The sequence below is a fragment of the Theobroma cacao genome, chromosome 7 (genome assembly GCF_000208745.1).
Source record: "Theobroma cacao cultivar B97-61/B2 chromosome 7, Criollo_cocoa_genome_V2, whole genome shotgun sequence".
In the NCBI taxonomy this organism is placed as follows: Eukaryota; Viridiplantae; Streptophyta; class Magnoliopsida; order Malvales; family Malvaceae; genus Theobroma; species Theobroma cacao.
The window spans coordinates 443,202-464,537 of record NC_030856.1 but is presented as its reverse complement, the minus strand read 5'-3'; the positions used below and the strand labels follow the sequence as shown (position 1 = coordinate 464,537).

The 21,336-nt window shown below is 35.7% G+C and overlaps 5 protein-coding genes across 6 annotated transcripts; 4 read left to right on the top strand and 1 right to left on the bottom strand.

Annotated features, from left to right (window-relative positions):
* Positions 62–1,944, bottom strand: LOC18593220 (uncharacterized protein At1g08160). The gene has a single exon (XM_018124724.1). It carries the CDS (start codon positions 989–991, stop codon positions 200–202), a length of 792 nt encoding a protein of 263 aa, XP_017980213.1. The 5' UTR covers positions 992–1,944; the 3' UTR covers positions 62–199.
* Positions 2,804–5,147, top strand: LOC18593219 (uncharacterized protein At4g26485). The gene is made up of 4 exons (XM_007020328.2): positions 2,804–2,988; positions 3,621–4,138; positions 4,243–4,441; positions 4,520–5,147. The coding sequence occupies exons 2-4, from the start codon at positions 3,688–3,690 to the stop codon at positions 4,800–4,802; spliced, it is 933 nt and encodes a 310-aa protein (XP_007020390.2). The 5' UTR covers positions 2,804–2,988; positions 3,621–3,687; the 3' UTR covers positions 4,803–5,147.
* On the top strand, positions 6,582–10,157 carry LOC18593217 (disease resistance protein RPM1). Its single transcript, XM_018124082.1, has 2 exons — positions 6,582–9,650; positions 9,843–10,157. The coding sequence occupies exon 1, from the start codon at positions 6,864–6,866 to the stop codon at positions 9,615–9,617; it is 2,754 nt and encodes a 917-aa protein (XP_017979571.1). The 5' UTR covers positions 6,582–6,863; the 3' UTR covers positions 9,618–9,650; positions 9,843–10,157.
* LOC18593216 lies at positions 12,221–12,812 on the top strand. The gene is made up of 3 exons (XM_007020325.2): positions 12,221–12,261; positions 12,348–12,426; positions 12,521–12,812. The coding sequence occupies exons 1-3, from the start codon at positions 12,256–12,258 to the stop codon at positions 12,799–12,801; spliced, it is 366 nt and encodes a 121-aa protein (XP_007020387.2). The 5' UTR covers positions 12,221–12,255; the 3' UTR covers positions 12,802–12,812.
* LOC18593214 lies at positions 19,707–20,428 on the top strand. 2 transcript variants are annotated; one of them, XM_007020322.2, is made up of 3 exons: positions 19,707–19,763; positions 19,861–19,939; positions 20,021–20,428. In XM_007020322.2, the coding sequence occupies exons 1-3, from the start codon at positions 19,758–19,760 to the stop codon at positions 20,275–20,277; spliced, it is 342 nt and encodes a 113-aa protein (XP_007020384.1). In that variant the 5' UTR covers positions 19,707–19,757; the 3' UTR covers positions 20,278–20,428. The 2 variants fall into 2 exon arrangements, with proteins under 2 accessions (XP_007020384.1, XP_017979573.1); XM_018124084.1 differs by lacking the exon at positions 19,707–19,763 and having other exon boundaries at positions 19,828–19,939.

Below are 21,336 nucleotides of genomic sequence, written 5' to 3'. Positions count from 1 at the left end.
CTCAAACTATAATCTCATGATATAATTTTGAGGTTCCAAAGGAAGTATCAAGTAGTTGCAATGAAGCAAAAGAAGAATATACTATTTGAGTGAAGCTTAAAAGTTCCAAGAATTTTCTTTTCATCAGAGAATTAACCAGTCTCAATTCAGACAGAAGGAAATGAAAATCTTGATATTAAGGAAAAAAGGATGTGCATTTTCATCTCTTTGTTTTGCAACGATGTGAAACTAAGACACCTGTTGGGGGACTTGACATCAGCAACTCACATCTGCTATGCAACCAATAAGAGAAATGGATCAAACCCAGGTTGGCTCTCACTTTGAAAGTTCCTCTTATGTTGTAGTTAACCCTGTTGCTTAAAACCTGCTTCTGTAGCTCCACCCCAAGATTCTGTGGCAAATAGACCAAGCTCGATATGAAATGAACTGATTCTAGTCTAGCTTCTCCTCTTCTCTGAGAGAAAGGTTGAACAGCCTGAGTTCCAATGAGCCTGTCATGGAAGTAGAGCTCTATAACCAGATACTCGAATCTTACATCAATTCTCCGATTGGGGTTGGAAAAGTTTGCCAGGAAGGTGAAATCACCATTGAAATATTCTGGTGAATCGAAGTAGATGCCGTTGAGGCTTGCATTAGGAGTGTCAAACGCAGGAATCCTTGGTTTTATGGAGAGGAAGATGATTAAAGTTGCTACTCCGAACAAGATGAGAATAAGGCAAAATATGAGACAAAGGATTGCAGAACACCATATCAATGGATTGGTCCGTCGAGTATGAGGCTGTCGTAGGAGTGGTTTCCTTGAGTTCTCAGTACTGTCAGGATCTGGTTTTTTTGAAGCTGGAGCTTGTTGGTTTATAACTGGCTTTGATATTACAATTTGGTCTAGAGAGACTGGAGTGGTATGTTTTTGTGGTGGTGGTGGAGGCGATGCTCCTGGCGGTAGTGGTGGTGGTGGAGGTGGAGGTGGAGGTGGAGGTGGGAGGGAAAGCATGCTTTGACAAATGCTGATGGATACAAAAAAAAATGAAAAAAAGAACACTTCTTAATGAAGAAAAATGAAGCAGATAAGAGGTTTGGTTTTCTTAAACAAATTTGAGAAGGTTGATTAAAGAAAGCAAAGAGGAAAAGAAAGCTTTTGATTGCTCGTGGGACCATTGTGCTCCTCTTAGTTTTTTGAGATTGGGAAAAGCAAGCAGATTTAAAGATAAAAAACAGCAGCAGACGTTTGGGTTTTGAATTGCTTTTGCTTTTGAAATTGCAATGCTGAAAAACAATAAAAAGTAAACACATGGTTCTCCTTAATGCTTAAGCTTGCTACTTCTGGGGCCGAACTCAGGTACGTGATTGTCTGCTAATGCAGGGGCTAGGATTCTACTTTGGACACACTTTTTGGCCTTCACATGAGTCTAGGATTTACACATTCAATCTGTTTACTAACCAAAAATAAACATTGTCGCAGGGAATGAGTCAGTGCAAAAGAATAAGCTACTACAGGTGATAACCACCTAATCTGTTAGAAAAATATGACTGTCTAGAATTTTCAGGCACAGGAAGATCAAAAAAGCTCCAGTGGCCATTTTCTTTGTCTTTTCTTGTTGTGGACCAAAAGATTTCCCAGGTCTGCTTTTTTTTTTTAATCTTTTTTGGCCAATAAATGGGTTCACTTTGATTAGTTTGTAAGCAAGATGGGAGTCATGAACCTTTAACGTTCAGGATTGAGGCAGAGATCGTCCCGTCAATTTCAGCAAAGTAAAAGAAACTCTTTATATGTTTTCTCTTTGGAAAAACATGGAAAAAGAGCTTCCAATGCATATATTCATAAAGAACCTGTCCTGAAAATCTTAAAAAAAGAAAAGATACTGATTCTGAGGCTCTTACTCATCAAATGCTTCTGTTGTTTGTCCAAGTCCTTATGAAAGGACAACAACCTTTTACCATGGGATTTGTTTATGGGAAAATTTACTAGCTCCATTACCTTTCTTTTGTATAAAAATAGAGGAGGAGCCAGCAGTTGGCTTACTTGTTCTTTGAAAGTGGAAACAAAGCGGTGGATGAAGATGGTGAAATCCATCTGACAAAGAGGTCAATACCTTTCTAGACTGGCCTGTCTAGTGGAAAAAGGTTACATTCAACCCAGAATTTTTCCAGGCTCTTCTGTCAAAAATGGTTATAATCTAAGTTATTACAGGTTCAATTAAGCTGTCAAGTTGTAATGGTACTCAATCTCTGATATCCCAAAAAAGAAAAACCCACCTGATATCACACTTTCAGCTATAAATTTGCAGAGCCTAATGGCACAAACAAACTCTATATGTTCTTTGCAGATAAGATGAGGGAGTAAATGTAGCAGTTAATTCGGATGACAAAGATAGAAGAATGAGGATTTACCCTTGGAGACCATATTCAACATCCTTACTAATGCTTTCAAAGACAAAAAAATGTGATACCCACATCTCACATTTAATATAAATGCAATTATTAAAATTTATATAATAATTCAAGTCTATTATTATGAACAATTTGAGTTTAAATTTTTAAAATCATGTGGTTTAGATTTACTTGATTAATGTTTGGACTTGAATCTTAACAAATATTTTCAAAACCTGCATCAACTTTCTACTGCATGGCCTCAAAATTATTGGGCCAGTGAATATTCATTCTGCAGCACCACTGGGAATATAATTACATAATTGCATCCTATGGTTTAAACAGTAGATCATACCTAAACAAGAAGAAAAGAAAATTGATATTTTACCAAACTACCCAACAATTGGAATAACTTGGCCTAGGTGAAAAAAAATTCTTTCCTCTCTGCTGTGGTCCATTGACCATAAAGACTTATTCCCCACTTTCGTGCTTTGCTTCTTCAGGTTAATGAATGCATTCACCTCTCCTGCTCTCCCCGTAATCATCTAACATTCTCATCTTTCTCTCCATTTAGTCTGCTACTCCAATTCCAAAAGCATTACATCTCCCTAGTAATAAAAGGTAATTAATTTTCTTTTCCTTTTACTCATCTCTGCTAGTATGATGCATGGCTATGTTGGGTTGTTAGCATCCATCATTACTCTTTCTCTATCATCTTAAATTTAGTTTTCTGCTATCAGGATTTTGCTTTTTCTGTTCTTGGATGATCAATTTTAATCTTGTATAAACTTCGTTGATTGCTGGATATATAGTCACACAATGGCCTAGACATCTTAGTTAAATTGTGATCTGCAACTGCTATGATCAGGATCTTATCACCTCTCACAAGTCCACAGGCCTGGACAAATGTTGGGTTAGAGAGGCAGATTCATTAAAATCATAAGGAAGGTGGCTATATTATTAGCATTTAGCCAGAGACTTCATTAATTGATTATAGTGAGCTAAGCTGATGATATATATATATATATATATATATATATATATATATATATAGTATGCATCATGCATACATGCATGTATGTAATCCTACACACAACAGAAGTAATCGGCTTTTTAGATAGGTTCTCGAGAAATGGCAGTAACATCATATCTGCACTTTTCAAGAAAAAAGAACCTAACCGTCCAATCAAACGCTTTGAAATTCGATTAGACGTGTATTAACTCACTAGGAAAGCTACATTGCTCTTAACCAGGAAGAATTCCCCTTGGCTCGCTGCAATCTGGAAGGCCCTGTGAAGAAGAAGGAGCAGACGAGGTTCAATGGGTCAAATTCTCTCCTTCATTCGGAACCGTTTGTTGGGTCAAATTCTCTCCATCAAAAAATGTTGGTTTCGTCCAGAAGAGGAAAGAGACGACTCAGATGAGCACTGCAGCCTCCTCATTTCTACACCAGAGTTGTTTGATCCTTTAAATGACACACTAAACTCTACCTTTAAATGTCATAAAAATGTGACTAGTACATGCATTGATATTGTGGAAGATCCGAACAGGCGGGGTTGTGCTTCTGCTTCCGCTTCTGCTTCTGCATATGTCTTGGGTGCGGACAATTGGGAAGACACAGAAAATGGAGTCCCGGAAAGATGGGTTCGGCGCTATTGCAGTTCTCACGTGATGTTGTTGGTGGGTGAAGGGGATTTCTCATTCTCTGCTTGTTTGGCTATAGCTTTTGGTTCTGCAAGAAACATGGTGGCTACTTCTCTTGACTCTAGAGGTATGAACTAAGAAACTGCATGCACTCTTTGTCGGCTCTGTCTGCTCTAATTTCAGACAGCAAACAAACTGGGAATTGTTTTACAGGATAATTACATCTTGCAGGATTTTTGTTCAGAAACTATAAGAAGGCAATGTCCAATATCCATGAATTGAGAATCAGAGGATGCACAGTTCTGCATGGTGTGGATGCAACTGAAATGGCAAACCATTATGCCCTTAGGTGCATTAAATTTGATAGAGTCATTTACAACTTTCCCCATGCTGGATTTTGCACTGATGAACCTGGTGAATCTCAGAAACGGTAATGTGAACTCGAATTTTCTAGCAAAGCTTGAAGAACTTTCTCATTCCATGCAGTAATTGCTCATTTTCTTTGCAGCCGCCATCAGTTGCTGATAAGGTTGTTCTTCGACAATGCAAAGGAGATGATAGATGAAGATGGCGAAATCCACGTGGCACACAAAACCAATGGTTTCTTTCTTGGTTGGAATTTACGAGGTCTAGCCTCTGCTGCTGGTCTCAGGCTTATACAAGAGGTGCCATTCAATTTCACTGACTATCCAGGCTATCGCACGAAATATGGCTTTGGTGGTGACAGGAATTTCAACAGCCATCCTAGCAAAACTTACATATTTGGCCTATTGCCGGCTGCATCAGCATGAAAGCAGTGGCATATATATATTCATAGAGGAAAAGAAGAAATTGGGTCATCTTCATTTTTGGTTTTTGATGAATTGGATATAAGCTACCATTACACAAAGTTGATACTGATAGTCTTCTTTGAGACCCTTGCTGCCTTCACTTCCAAGGCCAACACTTAGATCTAGACCTTGAAAATTTCTGAAGATAGGATTAAAAGGGTATTGGGAGGGGTTTATGCTTTCTTGTTTTACATGGAAGACGACTACATTTGCTGCCTGTAAAGGATTTGATGTTAGAATTGTGGCAAAAATAACATGTAAAAACGTTGGAATTTCTTCTATAAATCTGGTATGTGGATTGGTTCATACAAGAGTTTGCCTAATTCGGTTCAAACTCATGAGTAATTAGATTAATTTTTTCTTTGTTTCCTTTCCATGGCCACCCTATGACCAGATTAATATGAACAAAAAGAGCAATTAAATTGATTCACTCAAAACACCAACATTCCATTGGTAGTCATATAAACTTGGTTGAGACCGGCATATTGTTAAACCATGAATGTGACTTGCTGAACCGCAGACTGCAGTTAATGGATGACTTTACATAATTTCTGGCATGGACATTTTCTTGGTCCCTGTCCTGGCTTTGCCTTCTATTGGAGATAGATCATTGTCTTAGCTTGGTGTATTCTATTGCAACTTCGAAGAAGTTTGCATTGCTATGGCCTCTGTTTTCTCTTTGACAGAGATATGAATATGACCTTGAAACAAACAAATTGACTATACTGCTACTTTTGACTTGGAATCTATTTAAGAAATATTTTCCTAATAAGCAATTGCAGTGACGGAGTCAAAAAAATTTTAAATTTTTAGATTTGAGAGGAAAAAAAAGAAATATTTAATATTTAATAAAATAAAATTATAAAATTTTTAAAAAATAAAAATAAAAGTTTTAAAAAATAAAATAAAAAAATTAAAATTTTGAATTTTGGGGGTGGGGGGCGGGCCCTACTAGCCCCCTTCCATGAAGCAGCTTGGAAATTTTGCATTTAACTGATATTGGACATGATCTTCTTTTTTCTTTACCAGGGTTATGAAGGTTGGAATCCCCGTTTTTATATATTAAACGTATCAAATATTAATACGATAAAAATAATATTTATGTTTTAAATAAGAAACACATATGCGTATATGTTTAATAACTGTCTAACACGACACGATTAAAATATTTATTAATCGTGTCAATATACAATACGACACGGTTAATAACACGTTTAATATGATTAAATAAAAATAATTATAATTATATATAATTTTATTATTTAAATTTAGAATAAATAATTATAAAAACAGTCATAATAAAACAAAATAATAATAACCTTAGATATAATAAAATTTAAAAAATGTATTAAAATAATTGTTTAAAATTATTTAAGTAAGGTTAAAATAGTATTTGACAATTAATTTTTAATCGGTTGAGAAACGTGTCACGTATACAAGTTCAAACACGATAACGTGATTAATTAAACTTGTTATTCGTGTTTGACAAGTTAAGATACGAAAATTAAACACGAAACACATAAAAAGTAAAACTAAATTTTGTATTTTTCTGTATGGCGTTAACATGTCGCGTTCAAAATTATTTATTAGGTGTAGGGCTATTTATATGACTTTGAAGCAAACAAATGAATATTCTAATTTTTGACTTGGATTATATTGGCAGTCCTCCCTGGCCGTAGAACCATTTCATTCAAACCTGTTCCTTTCATTTTTTTCTTTTTTGATTGTGAATATTGGAGATATTAATGGTGTAATTCAGGAGTCACACCGTTTGACACAGGAAACGGGGAAGAAGCAGTCGGCCACGCCTTGCATTTTGCTCTCTTCCATGTTTTAGTACTCAACTTCACCTCAAGTAACGATCATTGCTTGAACTGTATTGAAAGACTTTGAGCAATTCGAAGTCAATAGAAGAAGATAAGGTAAAGAAAAATGGTGGGATTATTGCCAAGGAGAAGAGAACTGTACCATTAAGGTCTGAAAGTTCTTCCTCAAGCAGGGAAAATAAGAACGAACCAAAATATGGCAGATGCAGCCATTGCAGCAGCAATCTTTCTGATCGAGAAGGTATCAAGCTTCCTTGATAAAGAAGTGAAATTTAAAAAGAGCGTGCAGGATGATATTCGTGACGTCCGAAACTGGCTGAGGACTATACAGGCCTACTTGAAGGATACGGATGGTAAAGACGGCAGTGCATTACAGAAAGATCGAGCAAAGCAATTACGAGACATAGCCTATGATATCGAGGATGTTCTTGATGAGTTCCGGCTTCATGTGCCACATCACTTCAGTAGGAATAAACTCGAACAGAAGGCTCATCATTATGCTCATTTTCCTACTCGCCGCGTTGCTCTCCATGAGTTGTCCTCAAAAATTAAAGATATCAGGAGAAAGAGGGACAACCTTAAGGGCTTTGATCCTCGCCTTTATCCAGATGAAGGCTCAAGCTCCAGTTCAATGTTGGAGGATCGTGCAACCTACCAGATTCCAGAAGAAGATGAAATTGTAGGCTTTGAGGGGCAGAAAGCAACACTTATCCGGATGTTACAAGAGGGAGAAGCAAGGCGCATGACACTTTCAGTGGCTGGGATTGCTGGCTCGGGAAAATCCACTCTTGTGAGGAGTGTCTATGATGATAAAAGTGTTCTAAGTCGATATGACTGTCATGCTTGGATTGATTTGTCTCGTTCCTTCAAAACTGATGAAGTTTTAAGGGGAATGTTGCAGCAGTTTTGTGAGGGGTGGGAGGAGAAGCTCTTTCCTCCTGGGATGACTGTTCAAGAAAAACTGAAACGCCATTTAGAGCAGAGAAGATATCTCCTCGTTTTAGATGATCTGCGGAGTAAAGAGGATTGGGTTAGCATTGTGAATGATCTGCCCTCTGGTGACAAACGCAGTAGAATAATCGTCACCACAACAAACTCTAATCTGGCCTCTTTTTGTGTGCAGTCGTCAGAGCTTCATGTTCTCAAAATAGGAGCTCTATCATCGCCAGACGCTTGGTACCTATTCTGTAAGAAGGCTTTCCGCAGTGATGGAAAGTGTCCGGAGGAGTTGGTGGAGTATTATCAAAGTATTCTGACAAAATGTGAAGGTTTACCATTTGCAATTGTGGCAGTCGGTAGCCTTCTATCAACCAGGGAAAAAAAGGGTGATGAATTCCAGAAATTGCTCAATAGCCTTGGGTCAGATCTTTCAAAGTTTGGAAAAGTATTGCTGCCAAGTTACAAGGATCTGTCAGGCACAAGCAATCTAAAGAGTTGTTTTATGTATTTTAGTATCTTTCCGGAGGATTATTCAATTAAGCGTGGAAGGCTGATTCGCTTGTGGATAGCTGAAGGATTTATCAAGGCAAAAAGAGACAAAACTAAGGAGATGGTTGCAGAAGATTACCTCAACGAGCTTATAGGAAGGAATTTGATTCATGTAAGCTCAAGGGATTTCGCTGGACGTGTGAGCACTTGTCGAGTGCTCAACCTGGTTCGAGAATTCCTCATTGAGAAATCCGAGGAGGAAAATTTTGTCAAAATCCTTGCTGAATCAAGCACAGGGTCAAGTGATGAGGAAGTTCAAGATGACGAAGTTCAAGTTCGTCGCCTCTCTATTCAATCTCGTTGTCCTCAGAACGAAGATTTGGTTTCGAGTCACGTTCGAGCTTTGTTCATGTTTCAATGGTATGATTCGTTAAGCTCCAAGATTAGAAAATTACTTGATCGGTTTAAATTGTTGAAGGTCTTAGATTTAGAGGGTGCACCATTGGAAACTTTTCCTAAAGAAATTGTTAAGCTCACCCTTCTAAAGTACCTGTCTTTGAGGGAAACAAAAATAAAGACAGTTCCTAAGTCTATAAAGAAGCTAGCATACCTTGAAACCTTAAACCTCAAACAGACTTTTGTGACTGAGTTGCCATCGGAGATACTTTCTCTCCAGTTTTTGCGCCATCTGCTAGTTTATCGTTACAATGTAAAGAATTATGTAACCTTGGAGTCTGTACAAGGAGTGAAGGTTCCTGCAGGAATTGGGACTTTGGGTAAGCTTCAGAAATTGGCACTTTTAAGGGCAAACAGTGAAGTAATAGAAGAGTTGGGAGCTTTAATCCGTCTGAGGAAGCTGGGGCTTCTTGATCTCAAGAAAGGGGATGGACAGAAACTGTGTGCTTCCATCATGAAGATGGAAAACCTTTTGACTCTTGATGTAAGCTCAACTGGCCTGGAAGAGTACCTAGATCTGGATTATATGGTTAATCACCCTCGCTTTCTTCAACGTCTTTACTTAAAAGGACGCCTGGAGAAGTTACCAGGGTGGATTTCCTCATCCTCTCTTGACAGCCTAGTTAGGATTTATCTGAAGTGGTCAAAACTGAACACAGACAACAACCCACTCTGGGCGCTTCAAGCTTTGCCAAACCTTCTAGAGCTTCAGATGGTTGATTCATACATGGGAAAATCCTTGGAGTTCATGCCTAATTCGTTCCAGAAGCTAAAAATTTTGCATCTTGAACAATTTGCTAGCCTAAACATGGTGGTAGTAGAGACAAACGCAATGCCTAAACTCGAAAAGCTAACACTATGCAAGTGTGAGAAGTTAAAGATACTTCCATCAGGTATCTCCAAGCTTACTCACCTCGAAGAGCTGTTTCTGTTTGATATGAACGAGAGCTTCCTTAACAGGCTTAAGAAGGACTGCGAAGACCGATCGATGGTTGATCACATTAAGATAATCCACTCTTACAGGCTTGGGAGCAACGGACTATGGTCATACCAGAATCTTTCCTGATTCTGTTTGCATTAGGGATCATTTTTCTCCATGGTAAGCATTCTTAGCTTTTAATTGTATTCTTGTTAGTGCCCTTTTCTCTAATTTTAAACATATATATGTTTGACAATTTTCACACTTCACAGCAGGCAGTGACTGCTTCCGGGTTTCTACTTTTTAAACTATACAGTCAATACATTGCATGACTCTCTTACCTTAACTTGTAATTGTTTTTTCTTTTGGTAGGTGAATCAATCAAGAATAAAAGCATTTCAAAATAAAGTTGGTGAGGAAGCTGTTGATGCTGAGACAAGCAGAGAAGATTATGACTTCATCAACGTTGTCATGTCTTTTTGTGTCATGTGTTGTTTTATCAATGTGCAAGTTTTATTGATAGTGCCAGAGCATGCAAAGACTTAATTTCTGCCATCTGCTTGTAGGTAGGTAGTGTAAGGCAGAGTTTAAGTGATGTTTCTGTAAGAATTAAGCTTTAGTTTTTCTTGTATTTTCAAGTTGAATTGCATTGTATCAAGCTTCTTTCTTCCCTAATGAAGTTCAGTTAAGCTCATCTATCTGTTATTTTCTTTCTGCAATTCAATGTTGTCTTAACTTTCCTGCTCTTCTGGTTCGTTTGAATCATTTTCATACCAAAACTTAACAGAAGCTGATAGATAAAACATAGGCAGTACGCGAATATCCAATGAGGGCTACTACCATGCTGAAAATATAGACTCCACGGTACACGAATATCAAATGATGGCTACCATGCACCATGCATAAGAGCGTCAATCTCGCTGAAGATATTCCACAAATCCCATGTCTCTGATCAATCATCATGCATCCAATCCACGCGCCATTGTGGACTTTTGTGGGTTGCTTATAGCCGCTGGATTTTTTGTAACCAGGAGGCTGATTAGGGGAACAGAGTTAACCTGTCTATGGCTCTTGATTACTGTATATTCTGGGTATTCCTAAATGGAATGAAAGTTCTCAATGATTAATCTAAAAATATATATATGATTCTGATAAGACAGTTCAATACAGTTGTTAAGCGGCCATGTGCACCCAAAAAGGACATTAAACAGCCTTCAGATAGACCAACCCGACCAACATGGTCAGGTATCGGGCTGGCCAACGGGGTTGGTTGCACCAGTTGGCTGTGGATTTGGTATTAAAGGCCTGCAGTTGGTGGGCTGCTCCGGATACTGGGAAATGGACTCATTTTGGTTGAGCCTATGGCTTGAGGAGCTCACGGGCTCCAAGCAGATAGCCTTATCTGCAGGCTCATTCACAACAGCGGGGGGGCTGAGCTAGTTGGCTTCTCAAGTCATCAGGCTCAGTTTCATTTGGTCCATTTCTGGGTTCAGTTCTGGGCTCATATTCAGAATGCCCCTGACAACCTGGGCTTAGTTCTCGGCTTGTCAAGCCTTGTTGTGGGCTCTTCGTTCTGCGTCGTGCCCGCACGGCTGGTAGGATGTCTCTGCATGGGGGTTCATCATGCTGCATGGGGAAGTGAAGACGCGAGAAAAGTTCTGGATCCTCGTTCTGCATTCTACTGTTTTGCCAAGTTCTTAAACTTTTCACTATTCTGCTGCACTGTCCTTAGATTCATGTGATCTTTACCAAGACTCGTTAAAATTTCAATACATTGTCAAACCGAAGGTATAAGCAGCTTGCTGTAATTTCAAGTTATAAGATGATGGATCGATGAGCGAGTCTTCTCATACAGTTGAATTAAATGCCCTGCAGTCCTACTCATATTTAAGAATAAGCCTAACAGGATTACTTTCCTCTTATCTGATGTATTTTGAAGTGCATAGAATTTTTGTGCCCTGCATATACCCCAAACCCAAACCAAGGAAAACCCTTCACATCAACAGCCTTGATTGCATTTTATGCTGTTAATTTCTACCTACAGCCCCTCTTTACAGCATCAAGGAGGAGGAACCTCCTTTCATATATGTAGAATGTCTTCAACTATCTGGCTTTCTTTGACCAAGCTACTATTTTTTGCACGACTCCATTTCACATTCTAGCCCCATGCACACCATTTGTTCATTGAGAACCAGTCTGAAAAGGAAGTTTTTACTGATAAAATGTCATACTTAAAAACTTAACACTGTCATGCATATACCAACATGTGTATATTTTTATTCTCTTTCATAGTTGAGAGAAACTGATTAGAAACTTCGACTTAGGACCTCGATTTGGTGGTTAAGCAAACACCTGTATCATTGATCCGCTGTCTCGACTCAACTATCATTCATCAACATGCAGTACTACATGTAATAAAGTAATAAACACAGCTGAAATTGGAAGTAGAATGAGGCTGTCACTGTAAAGGGTCAATCGCCTACAGCCTAACAATAAAATATTAGCTAGTGGCAGCGGTTTGGAGAAACTGGATTGGAACTGACCAGGTCTGCAGAAGCCGCGGTTTTGGCTTTGACTAAAATTTATATCAACTAACAAGTTTAAGGTAAGCTTAAGTTCAGCCAATCATTAGTTATTTTAGGTGTGCCAACTAGGTATCTCCTCAAACAGACAGGAAAGCCTTCCCCTATATAAGTAGATACTGGTACTACTCTCTTCTCCATAAACTTACATTCATTGTTTGACAGAAGGCAGTCTTTTGTGCACTAGCTACATAAACTAAACCATGAAGGTAAGCCTTGTTTCTTTTACATCATGATCTGGGGTTCTTCTTGGGCATTTGTCATAGAAACTAATGCACCTTGATTGTGTTTGCAGCAAAAGATAGTTATCAAGGTGCCAATGCACTGTGACAAATGCAGAACCAAGGCCATGAAGATTGCTGCAGTTGCAAATGGTATGTATTGCATCGTTTGAACAAACTTTACAAAACAAAACAAAAAAAAAAACAATTCCTTGAATGCTCATCTGATCCTTGTTTTCTCTGACAGGTGTGAGCTCGGTGGCCATAGCAGGGAATGACAAAGATCAGGTTGTGGTGACTGGAGAAGGAATTGATTCAGCAAACCTGACCTGTTTACTCAGGAAAAAGCTTGGGTATGCAGCCATAATCAGCGTGGGAGAAGACAAAGGAAAAGATGGAGATAAGGCTAAAAAACCAGAAATCCACCAATGCAGTTCATTTGGTTGTTGTCAATGTCCAAATTATTGTACCTTGCACTATGGAGTGGTTTATGATGACCCAAACCCAACCATCTGTTCCATCATGTGACAGTCATTCATCTGATAAAAATTTCATTCTCTTTTGTTGAAAATTAGTTCCAGCTTTCTCCATCTTCGAACTCGATTTGAGCTGAGTTTGGTCTTTGTTATATATCTGCAAATCTTAAAGGTAAAAGTACAATGGCATCTTGTGTTTACCTCTTTGCTGTTCTTTCTGCTACTTTTCCTTCTTTTTCTTGAATTCTAAGTCCCTGTCTGGTGATGAGATGATGATCAATTAGACCAAGTCTGGTAGTTAGTGTATGGTTATCTACTCATATTTCTTCATTCAATAGCAATAAAATTAATTTCATCCATCATCTTTAATCGTGTTGAATTATCGATGATCAAGTTAATTATACGCGATGATATGACAATAAGTTGTAATTAATCTCTTTATCAAAGCAAGTCACATACAAACTTACATACGATTGGCTAAGTACTCTACTCAAAATCAAGGGATGATGTATGTAAGTACTTACTTTATATCTTATTTATGATTAAAATTTTAAGGTGTAGTAATCAAGACTTAATTTATATTAGCTGCCTAGTTACTCTAAATTTATACTGATGTCATGTGAAAGAATAGTTCAAACTGAAATTATCCCTAGGAATCCTAAGAACAAGTGATAGGCTCAAGCTAGCATTTTCATCTTTTTTTTTTTCTTTCTTTTTTTCTCTCTTTGACTTCTTCCCCATGTTTGATAAGGATGCTATTAATATTTTACCAGAAATTTTAGTATTGTTCCACCAAATATGTAACAAACTAGCCATTAGAAGTCACTCATGTGGAAGACTTAAAAATAATTCTAATAAACGAAATTTTATTATCACTATCTCCTCGTATCAGGATTAGGTAATTCATGAGTCTGCTGCCTTCTTTAGATGTGGTAGCCGTTTCCGTTTCCTAGACTCTCCTTCGAAATCAAATCTTGATACAATCATATATATGCATATCAATAATCGTGGAATTATATACTATGATGTAGCCATGGATTTTACTTGCAAAATAGAAATATAAAGGTAGAGTAAGCCATAGGAAGATGATGCTTAGTGCTTGATTATTTAAATTACAAGTTGTGGGATTGACCAAGAACAAGTAAACTCATAATCAAATATGTATATTATGTGACATAAGTCGTTGCTCTACCTACTGCTAGCCACATGATTCATGTTCATTTTTTATTACTCTTTTTTGCTTTGTGGTTGTCTTACATGAATCATGGGACATGTGCATTTTCTCATAATCAAGCTTTACCTAAAAAATTGGAGGGCTGGCAGCTTTGTCAATTCAGTGGTCAAAAGACCTCTGGGTACACATGAATACTTAATTTAGACAAGTTGGGTTTTAATTTAAGTTAATTTTCATAGACATTTTTCCAATCTCACCTACGTCCATGACTTTATATAAGTCATGGTTGTGATGTTTACAATAAAATATACATATTCAAGAATTTATACTGTTAATTCATTCATATGTATACACATTTCGATTGGTGCTTACGTTCCCATTACATACATGGATTCGCATTTTACACAATGATTATATTAATTAGTCTGAAAAAATTAATGTTTATATGTATAATTTTACTTTTGAAATTTCGTATTTTCAACAAGTGCAATTAAGAAAATTTAAGATGTTTTTTTCTTATGTTGATGATGGTGTTGTAGGTCTCGTTCGATGTCAATAACAATTAGGGATGTTCTTTCAATAATTGATCATGAATTATTTTTGAAAATAAAAAAAATGGAGAAATTTTGTTTAAAACAATTTGCTTCAACTTCTATATTGAAGTACTACCTCATATGAATTAATTAATACCTCTTGAAGTTCCTATCACAAATCAGGAATTCTAGAAATCTGATTACCAAAATGAAAACATGAGATATAATAGTAAAAAAAAGTACAAGAAAGTAAGGGAAGAACTTGACAAATGAATTATAATATACCAAGTGTTCATAGTTGACAATTTGGTGCGGCCCAACGGCTTATTCCCTGAGTGAATCTCTGCCCCTTTGCTATGTTCGGTGGGCTGTGGTTCATCATGGAAGAATTCATGGAGCTTGCAGAAGCGATAGGGTAGATGCTACATGCTTCATAATTTTGACAATTTTCTTCCTCCGTCCATCATGGAAAATACGATGAGAGAGACAATTTCTTTAACCGACGGATTACTAAAAATAAAAGTATTTTGTGATAAAGAGTTTTATGTCACGTTATAATTAATTAATATTCGTTGTAGAATTCTCTTTCATTATTTTTTTCTAGCTGGTTCTGAGCATGTTTAAAGTCATCCTTGGTTAATTAATTATATTTCAGCAAGTAGGCTAATCCATTTCCAGCCATATCAGAACTTGGATTTGTCCTGTCGAAGAGCAGACCATTGGGATCCATGGAAGCCATTAGTCAATGTAAATAATTCCAAGCAAAAAGTCAGGAGCAAGGATTATTTAAATCCAAAATGGTAGGTTTTGCAGTTAGTCAACTAGTTTATAAGGTACCCCTGAAGTCAATTATTTATGAACACGCAAGGATAATGTTGCGTATATTCCAAGGCAGACAATAAGCAATATACATAATGGTGGGTTTTCCATTCTGATGGTTGATGATCAACATCTATGCTCCTGGAACAAAATCTATGCTCTTGCATGAAATTGATGTATATGGAACCTCCACTTTGATATTGTGCAGCAAAAGATAGTGATCAAGGTGTCAATGCACTGTGAGAAATGCAGAACAGAGGCCTTGAAGATTGCTGCAGTGGTTTAAACATTCACAGATTTGATCAAGCTACAGATTAATATCTCAAATCAGACAACTTTCATTCATCCAAAATCTTAAATTAGAATTGAAATAAATAGGACTGATGATCTTGAGCAGTTGAGGATATGTAAATAATGAAATTGTGTCTGGGTTCACCACGGGACTAAGAAAAGATTAAGGAGTTTACTTTCTTCATTGGAAAAATAAAAAAGTTGTTGACATATGCAAAGAAAGTCAAAGATAGCTTGATAATATTCAACCTTCACCAACAAGAATTCTCTCGATATATTATATCCTGATTCCTGCATATTTGTTTCCCATTAGAATCCAAGATGCATGGGAAATTAAAAAAACTCTATATTCAGTCATATGATAAGCACAATCAATCCTCTTACTTGTATCAAAATGCCCAGAAATAGAGGTTTGTCAATGGTTCTAACCACAAGGCACATGTCATGGTCTGAGTGCTGAAGCAAATTTAACAGCTATCTCTGCCTGGAAAATGCTGCCATTGGAAAACATCTACTGCAGGTGCAGCAGTATAATATGTCTATCTTTTTTTTTTTCTTTTCTTTTCTAAATATATAGCCAATTGACTCTACCCCCAAGAAAAGAGAGAGAGAGTACAAATTCTACTAGCATAACTTCAAGCCATTAAACAAATACTTGCATGAAACCCATATTAATGGCGCAATCAAGATTTCAGTTTTGAAAAGTTGAAAATAAAAAATTTAATATTTGAGAGGTGAAATTATAAAATTTTTAAAAATAAAATAAACTTTAAATTTTAAAACAATATATATATATATATATAAACATCTTTTATTATTAACATCATTATTTCACATTTTTCTNTAAATATTAATAATTAATAATTTTAATTAAATAATATTTTTAATCGATTTTAATTTAAGATCAATGTAATAAATTAATAATTCATTAAATTTATAAAATAATACATTTAAAAAAATACATAGGTCCACTTAATATATAATTAATAATCTTCTTATACATAAAAAATATATATATACACGTACTTTATTCAATTAGAAGACTTTTGTAAAATATGATTTTAACGTTTTTTGTTCTTTTTGAAATTGATATCTCTTTGAACCTCATCTCTAACTTTTCTTCATGCATTAAGAAGCTTTTGTATAGTATTTTCGTATTGTCAAAGAAAATTGATATTGATTGATAAATGCTTTGATGATTTCTTGATCGTATTTGATATTGTTGCTTAACTGACTTGACTTGCAAATAAAACTTTTCTATCTCTCACAATTGCAAATACTTTTTAGTGCAATTTCGGTTTTTTATGTTGTATTCACACAATTTTTTGTGTATTTTATCTCATTGGTAATTTCTTAATAATTTGAAATAATTGAGGTATTAGTTATGTCTGAATGGAAAGATTGCACAGGCACTGTTCCCTCTGACCTGTGCATAAGCCTTAGGTTTTGTTAACAGGTATGAAAAGATAATATTTGTTAAGAAATTTTAGTAGTTTGAGGTAAGGATATAAAAACATACCTTATAATGGAGTATCCTATAAGGTTTGGGTAAAATTAAGATACCTTATAATCTTGTATTACTTGACTTGATTAAGAAAGATTAGAGTATTTTATAATCGAATTTAGTTAAGATTTGGGTAATAAAATTACTACTCATTACAAGATCGGGTACGGTTCAAGTGATCTAGAGTACTCACTATTTGAACTCGATTATAAAATAATAATTTTTAATGTTAAATTTTTATTTATATAATAATTTTGTTTATAAATTTCTTAACATTAATGTAATGCTATTAAAATTCATTAATTTTTCTAAATATAATCTTAAACTTTAACTTTTTTTTTGAATTTATGAATTTAATTTTATTAATTAGATACATAAAAATTAAATTTAAATTTATTTTAATAAGATATTTATGATATTCGGATAATAATTTAAAATTTTAATAAAATAATAATTTTCATACCTGTTAATTTACTTGAACATTTACAAGGAACTGCCTTGGTTAGACTACTTTGGCGTCCACGTTAATCATGAAGGTATGTACCTTAATTTCTTCCTATGTATAAATATCACCATTTCTTGATCAGCATCATTGGTTCAAATTTAACGTTTGCTGTAATAATAATGATGCAGCAGAAGATGGTTATCGGGGTAAACATGGAGTGTGACAGATGCAGGGTCAAGGCTTTCAAGGTTGCTGCAAAAACAAAATGGTTGGAATCATATCTCCTACGTCCTAAATTACTTCATTGCAGGTTGAAAATATCGAATTTTGACTAAATTTTCTTCAACAGGTGTGGTTTCATTTGCAGTAGAGGGTGCAGAAAAGGATAAGCTAGTGGTGAAAGGGGATGGGGTTGATCCAGTTAATTTAACTATGTCGTTGAGGAAAAAAGTTACTCGGGCTGCTCCCCTTTTGAGCGTGGACGAAGAGAAGGAAAAGACTGGGAAGGCTGAGAAGGAAGAGAAAGGAAAAGGGAAGGATGAGAAGGAAGAACCAACTCAGATGCCATGCTGTTATCTATATGATATGCCACGGTATTATACAGAAGAACCGATAGCTGACGAAAACCCCAGTACTTATCCCATGTTCATCTGGTTGAGCTTTGTCACCATTGCCGCAATTCTGTTCAATGCAAATATATGCTTTCCATTTTGGATCATATTTATGTTTGCATTGAGCATTTTCCTCGGATTCTCACGTCTTGCCTTTAATATTTAGGTCCGTGGATAAACTCATGAAGCTTCCGTGAAATTAAAATGTTTACAAGCTTCGAATTTTTTATTTTCAATTTTTTCCATCTTTTTATCTCTTTTTATAGCAGATACAAAAAAAAAATTGTATTATTTTTTTTAGTATTTGAGCGTTTAATTCAATAATAAATGCATGTATCTGGATTTTTTTTTTCTACTTTCACATCTAATTAGTTTTGATAGTCAATTTTTTACCATTGTACGATGAATTTTAGCTACGATGCTCAAAAGAACGCTAAGATAAAAGAGAAATTTATAACTCTCTTAGATAAAACTTAATATATAAAAGAGAAATTGCTCAATTGGGATTGTGATATATGGAAAAAATCACAAAGCTTCCAAGAAATTAACATGTTTATAGGCTTCATATTTTCTTTTAATATTTAAGCTTTTGATTCAATCATAAATTCATGTATCCAAACTTTTTTTTTTTTTAATTTCTCATCTCGAGTTTTGATCATCGATTGGGTTAAGAGAGAAACTGGTAGGAAACCTGAGCCTGAGGAGCAAACATTTGAGGAAATTACCTCTCATTCAAAAAGAACTTGCAAAGTTCAATTACTTTCCCCCCCTGTAAATCAAATTATCAATAAAAAATTTAAGAAGAGTGGAGAAAATGTTGGACTCCAGGGTTCAATTCCCTTTTCTTAGACTCCTTAGATGTAGTAGTTGTTTCCCAGACTCCTTCTCTGGAATCAAACCTTGTTACAGTCTTTTCCCAGACTCCTTAGATGTAGTAGTCGTTTCCCAGACTCCTTCTTTGGAATCAAACCCCATTAGAATCATATATACGCGCATCAATATTCTTGGGATATACTATGACTTAGCCATGGATTTTACTTGCAAAAAAGAAATATAAAGGTAGAGTAAGCCATTGGAAGATGATGCTTAATGCTTGATTATTTAAACTACAAGTTGTGGGTTTGACCAACAACAGGTAAACTCATAATGCACGTATCGTAGTTCTTGTGACCTGATTTCTTATTAATTCATTGGTGTGATCTGCTCTATGTATTTGATATACTATATATCCCTTAATTATTCATATGATTTAATTCAATTTTGTTTGGAAGAACTTGTAAGTTGTACAGGATGTGCTTGATGCAGATACATGCAATTTTCTTTTTCCATATTATTCTACCAAGAGATGAGAAAAAAGTTAGTATTGTTTATTGTATAATTTGGAATTGACCAAGAGATATGAATGGCTTTAAACAGTCTTAGCAATGTTGGTATAGTTCAGTTTATGCATAATAATCCGAATAGCCATAGACCTGACACCTCGTGTATCACGAGTCACGGTTGAGGCGGCATCCACCACAGCCCCTGAGGACACTCCAATGTCTATAAATTAGACCAGCATCTCTTCTGTTTCTGTCAACAATTTCTCCAAGGATTGCCTTGGTTAGACTACCTTGGCGTATACGTTAATCATGAAGGTATGTACCTTAATTTCTTCCTATATATAAATATCACCATTTCTTGATCAGCATCATTGGTGCAAATTTAACATTTACTGTCATAATAATGGTGCAGCAGAAGATAGTTATCAGTGTAAACATGGGGTGTAACAAATGCAGGGTCAAGGCTCTAAAGGTTGCTGCAACAACAAATGGTTGGAATCATATCTCCTAAGTCCTAAACTACTTCATTTTAGATTGAAAATATCGAATTTCGACTAAATTTTCTTCAACAGGTGTGGTTTCAGTTGCAGTAGAGGGTGCAGACAAGGATAAGCTCGTGGTGAAAGGGGATGGGGTTGATTCAGCGGAGTTAACTCGCTCGTTGAGAAAAAAAGTTCGGGCTGCTACCCTTTTGAGCGTGGAAGAAGAGAAGGAAAAGGCTGAGAAGGAAGAGGTACCAACTCCGATGCAATATTGGTATCCTTATCCTCCATGTGAACTGATAATTTACGAAGGAAACCCCAGCATTTGTCCCATGTTCGTGTGGTAGAGCGTTGTGAACACCATTGCTGCAAGTCTGTTCAATGCAATTATATGCTTTCCATTTCTGTTCATATGTATGTTTGCATTGAGCAGTGTCTTGGGACTCTGATATCTTGGTTTTAATGTTTAGATCCATGAATAAAATCGCAAAGCTTCCAGGAAATTAAACTGTTTAAAGGTTTTGAATCCCTGATTCTCAAAATTTTTTTAATCTTTTCATAGCAAAATACAAGATAATATTATATCGTTTTCTTTTAATACTTGAACATTTAACTCAACGAAAGATACATGTATCACTTGTCTTAGTACATGAATTCCAACTGCTATGCTCAAAAGAATGCTAAAATAAAAGAGAAATTAATAACTCTCGTAGATAAAACTTAGAGGAAATTGTGAGAAATAACTTACCTCATAAGCCCAATTCAAAAATATCATTTTTTTATAATTTTAACTATTTTTGATCAATTTTTGACATGACTTGACAATAATACCCTTTAAACAATTTCAGACAAATTAAAATGATTTTAGTTTTCTCTCTCCCGCCATCCGGATAAAAATTTTAAAATTAAATCTTGATTTCTCTCTCTACTCAAATATGTCTATCTTGCCATCCAATTCGTAGAGATGATATCAAACTCTTTCTTATTTTGTTTTATTTTTTTGGATGGTGGATCTTGGGGTTCTTAAGGGCGATGAACAACAATTTTGCTCTTTACAAGTAGCGATTTTGCTCAAGGAGAAAGAACAGCTAAAGCATGTTTGATGGGTTTTATGGTGGTTCACGATTTTATTGTGTTTAGGATTGGGATGATTGTTAAGCATGTTTGCTAGGGATTTTGATTTTTTTTATGGAATTTTAGTTGAAATTGTTCAGGGAATATTTTATAAAGAGAGTATATTTTATTTTTGTATAATTGGAGTGAGCAAGGCCTCCTGATAAGGATATATTTTCTCTTGCTTTGGAGGGTTATGCAGTTTTGTAACCTATCTTTTATGAAATGCACAATTTCATGGTTTAGCAAAAAAAAAGTATGTGTTTTAGGTTCTTGAGTTTATTAGTTTATTT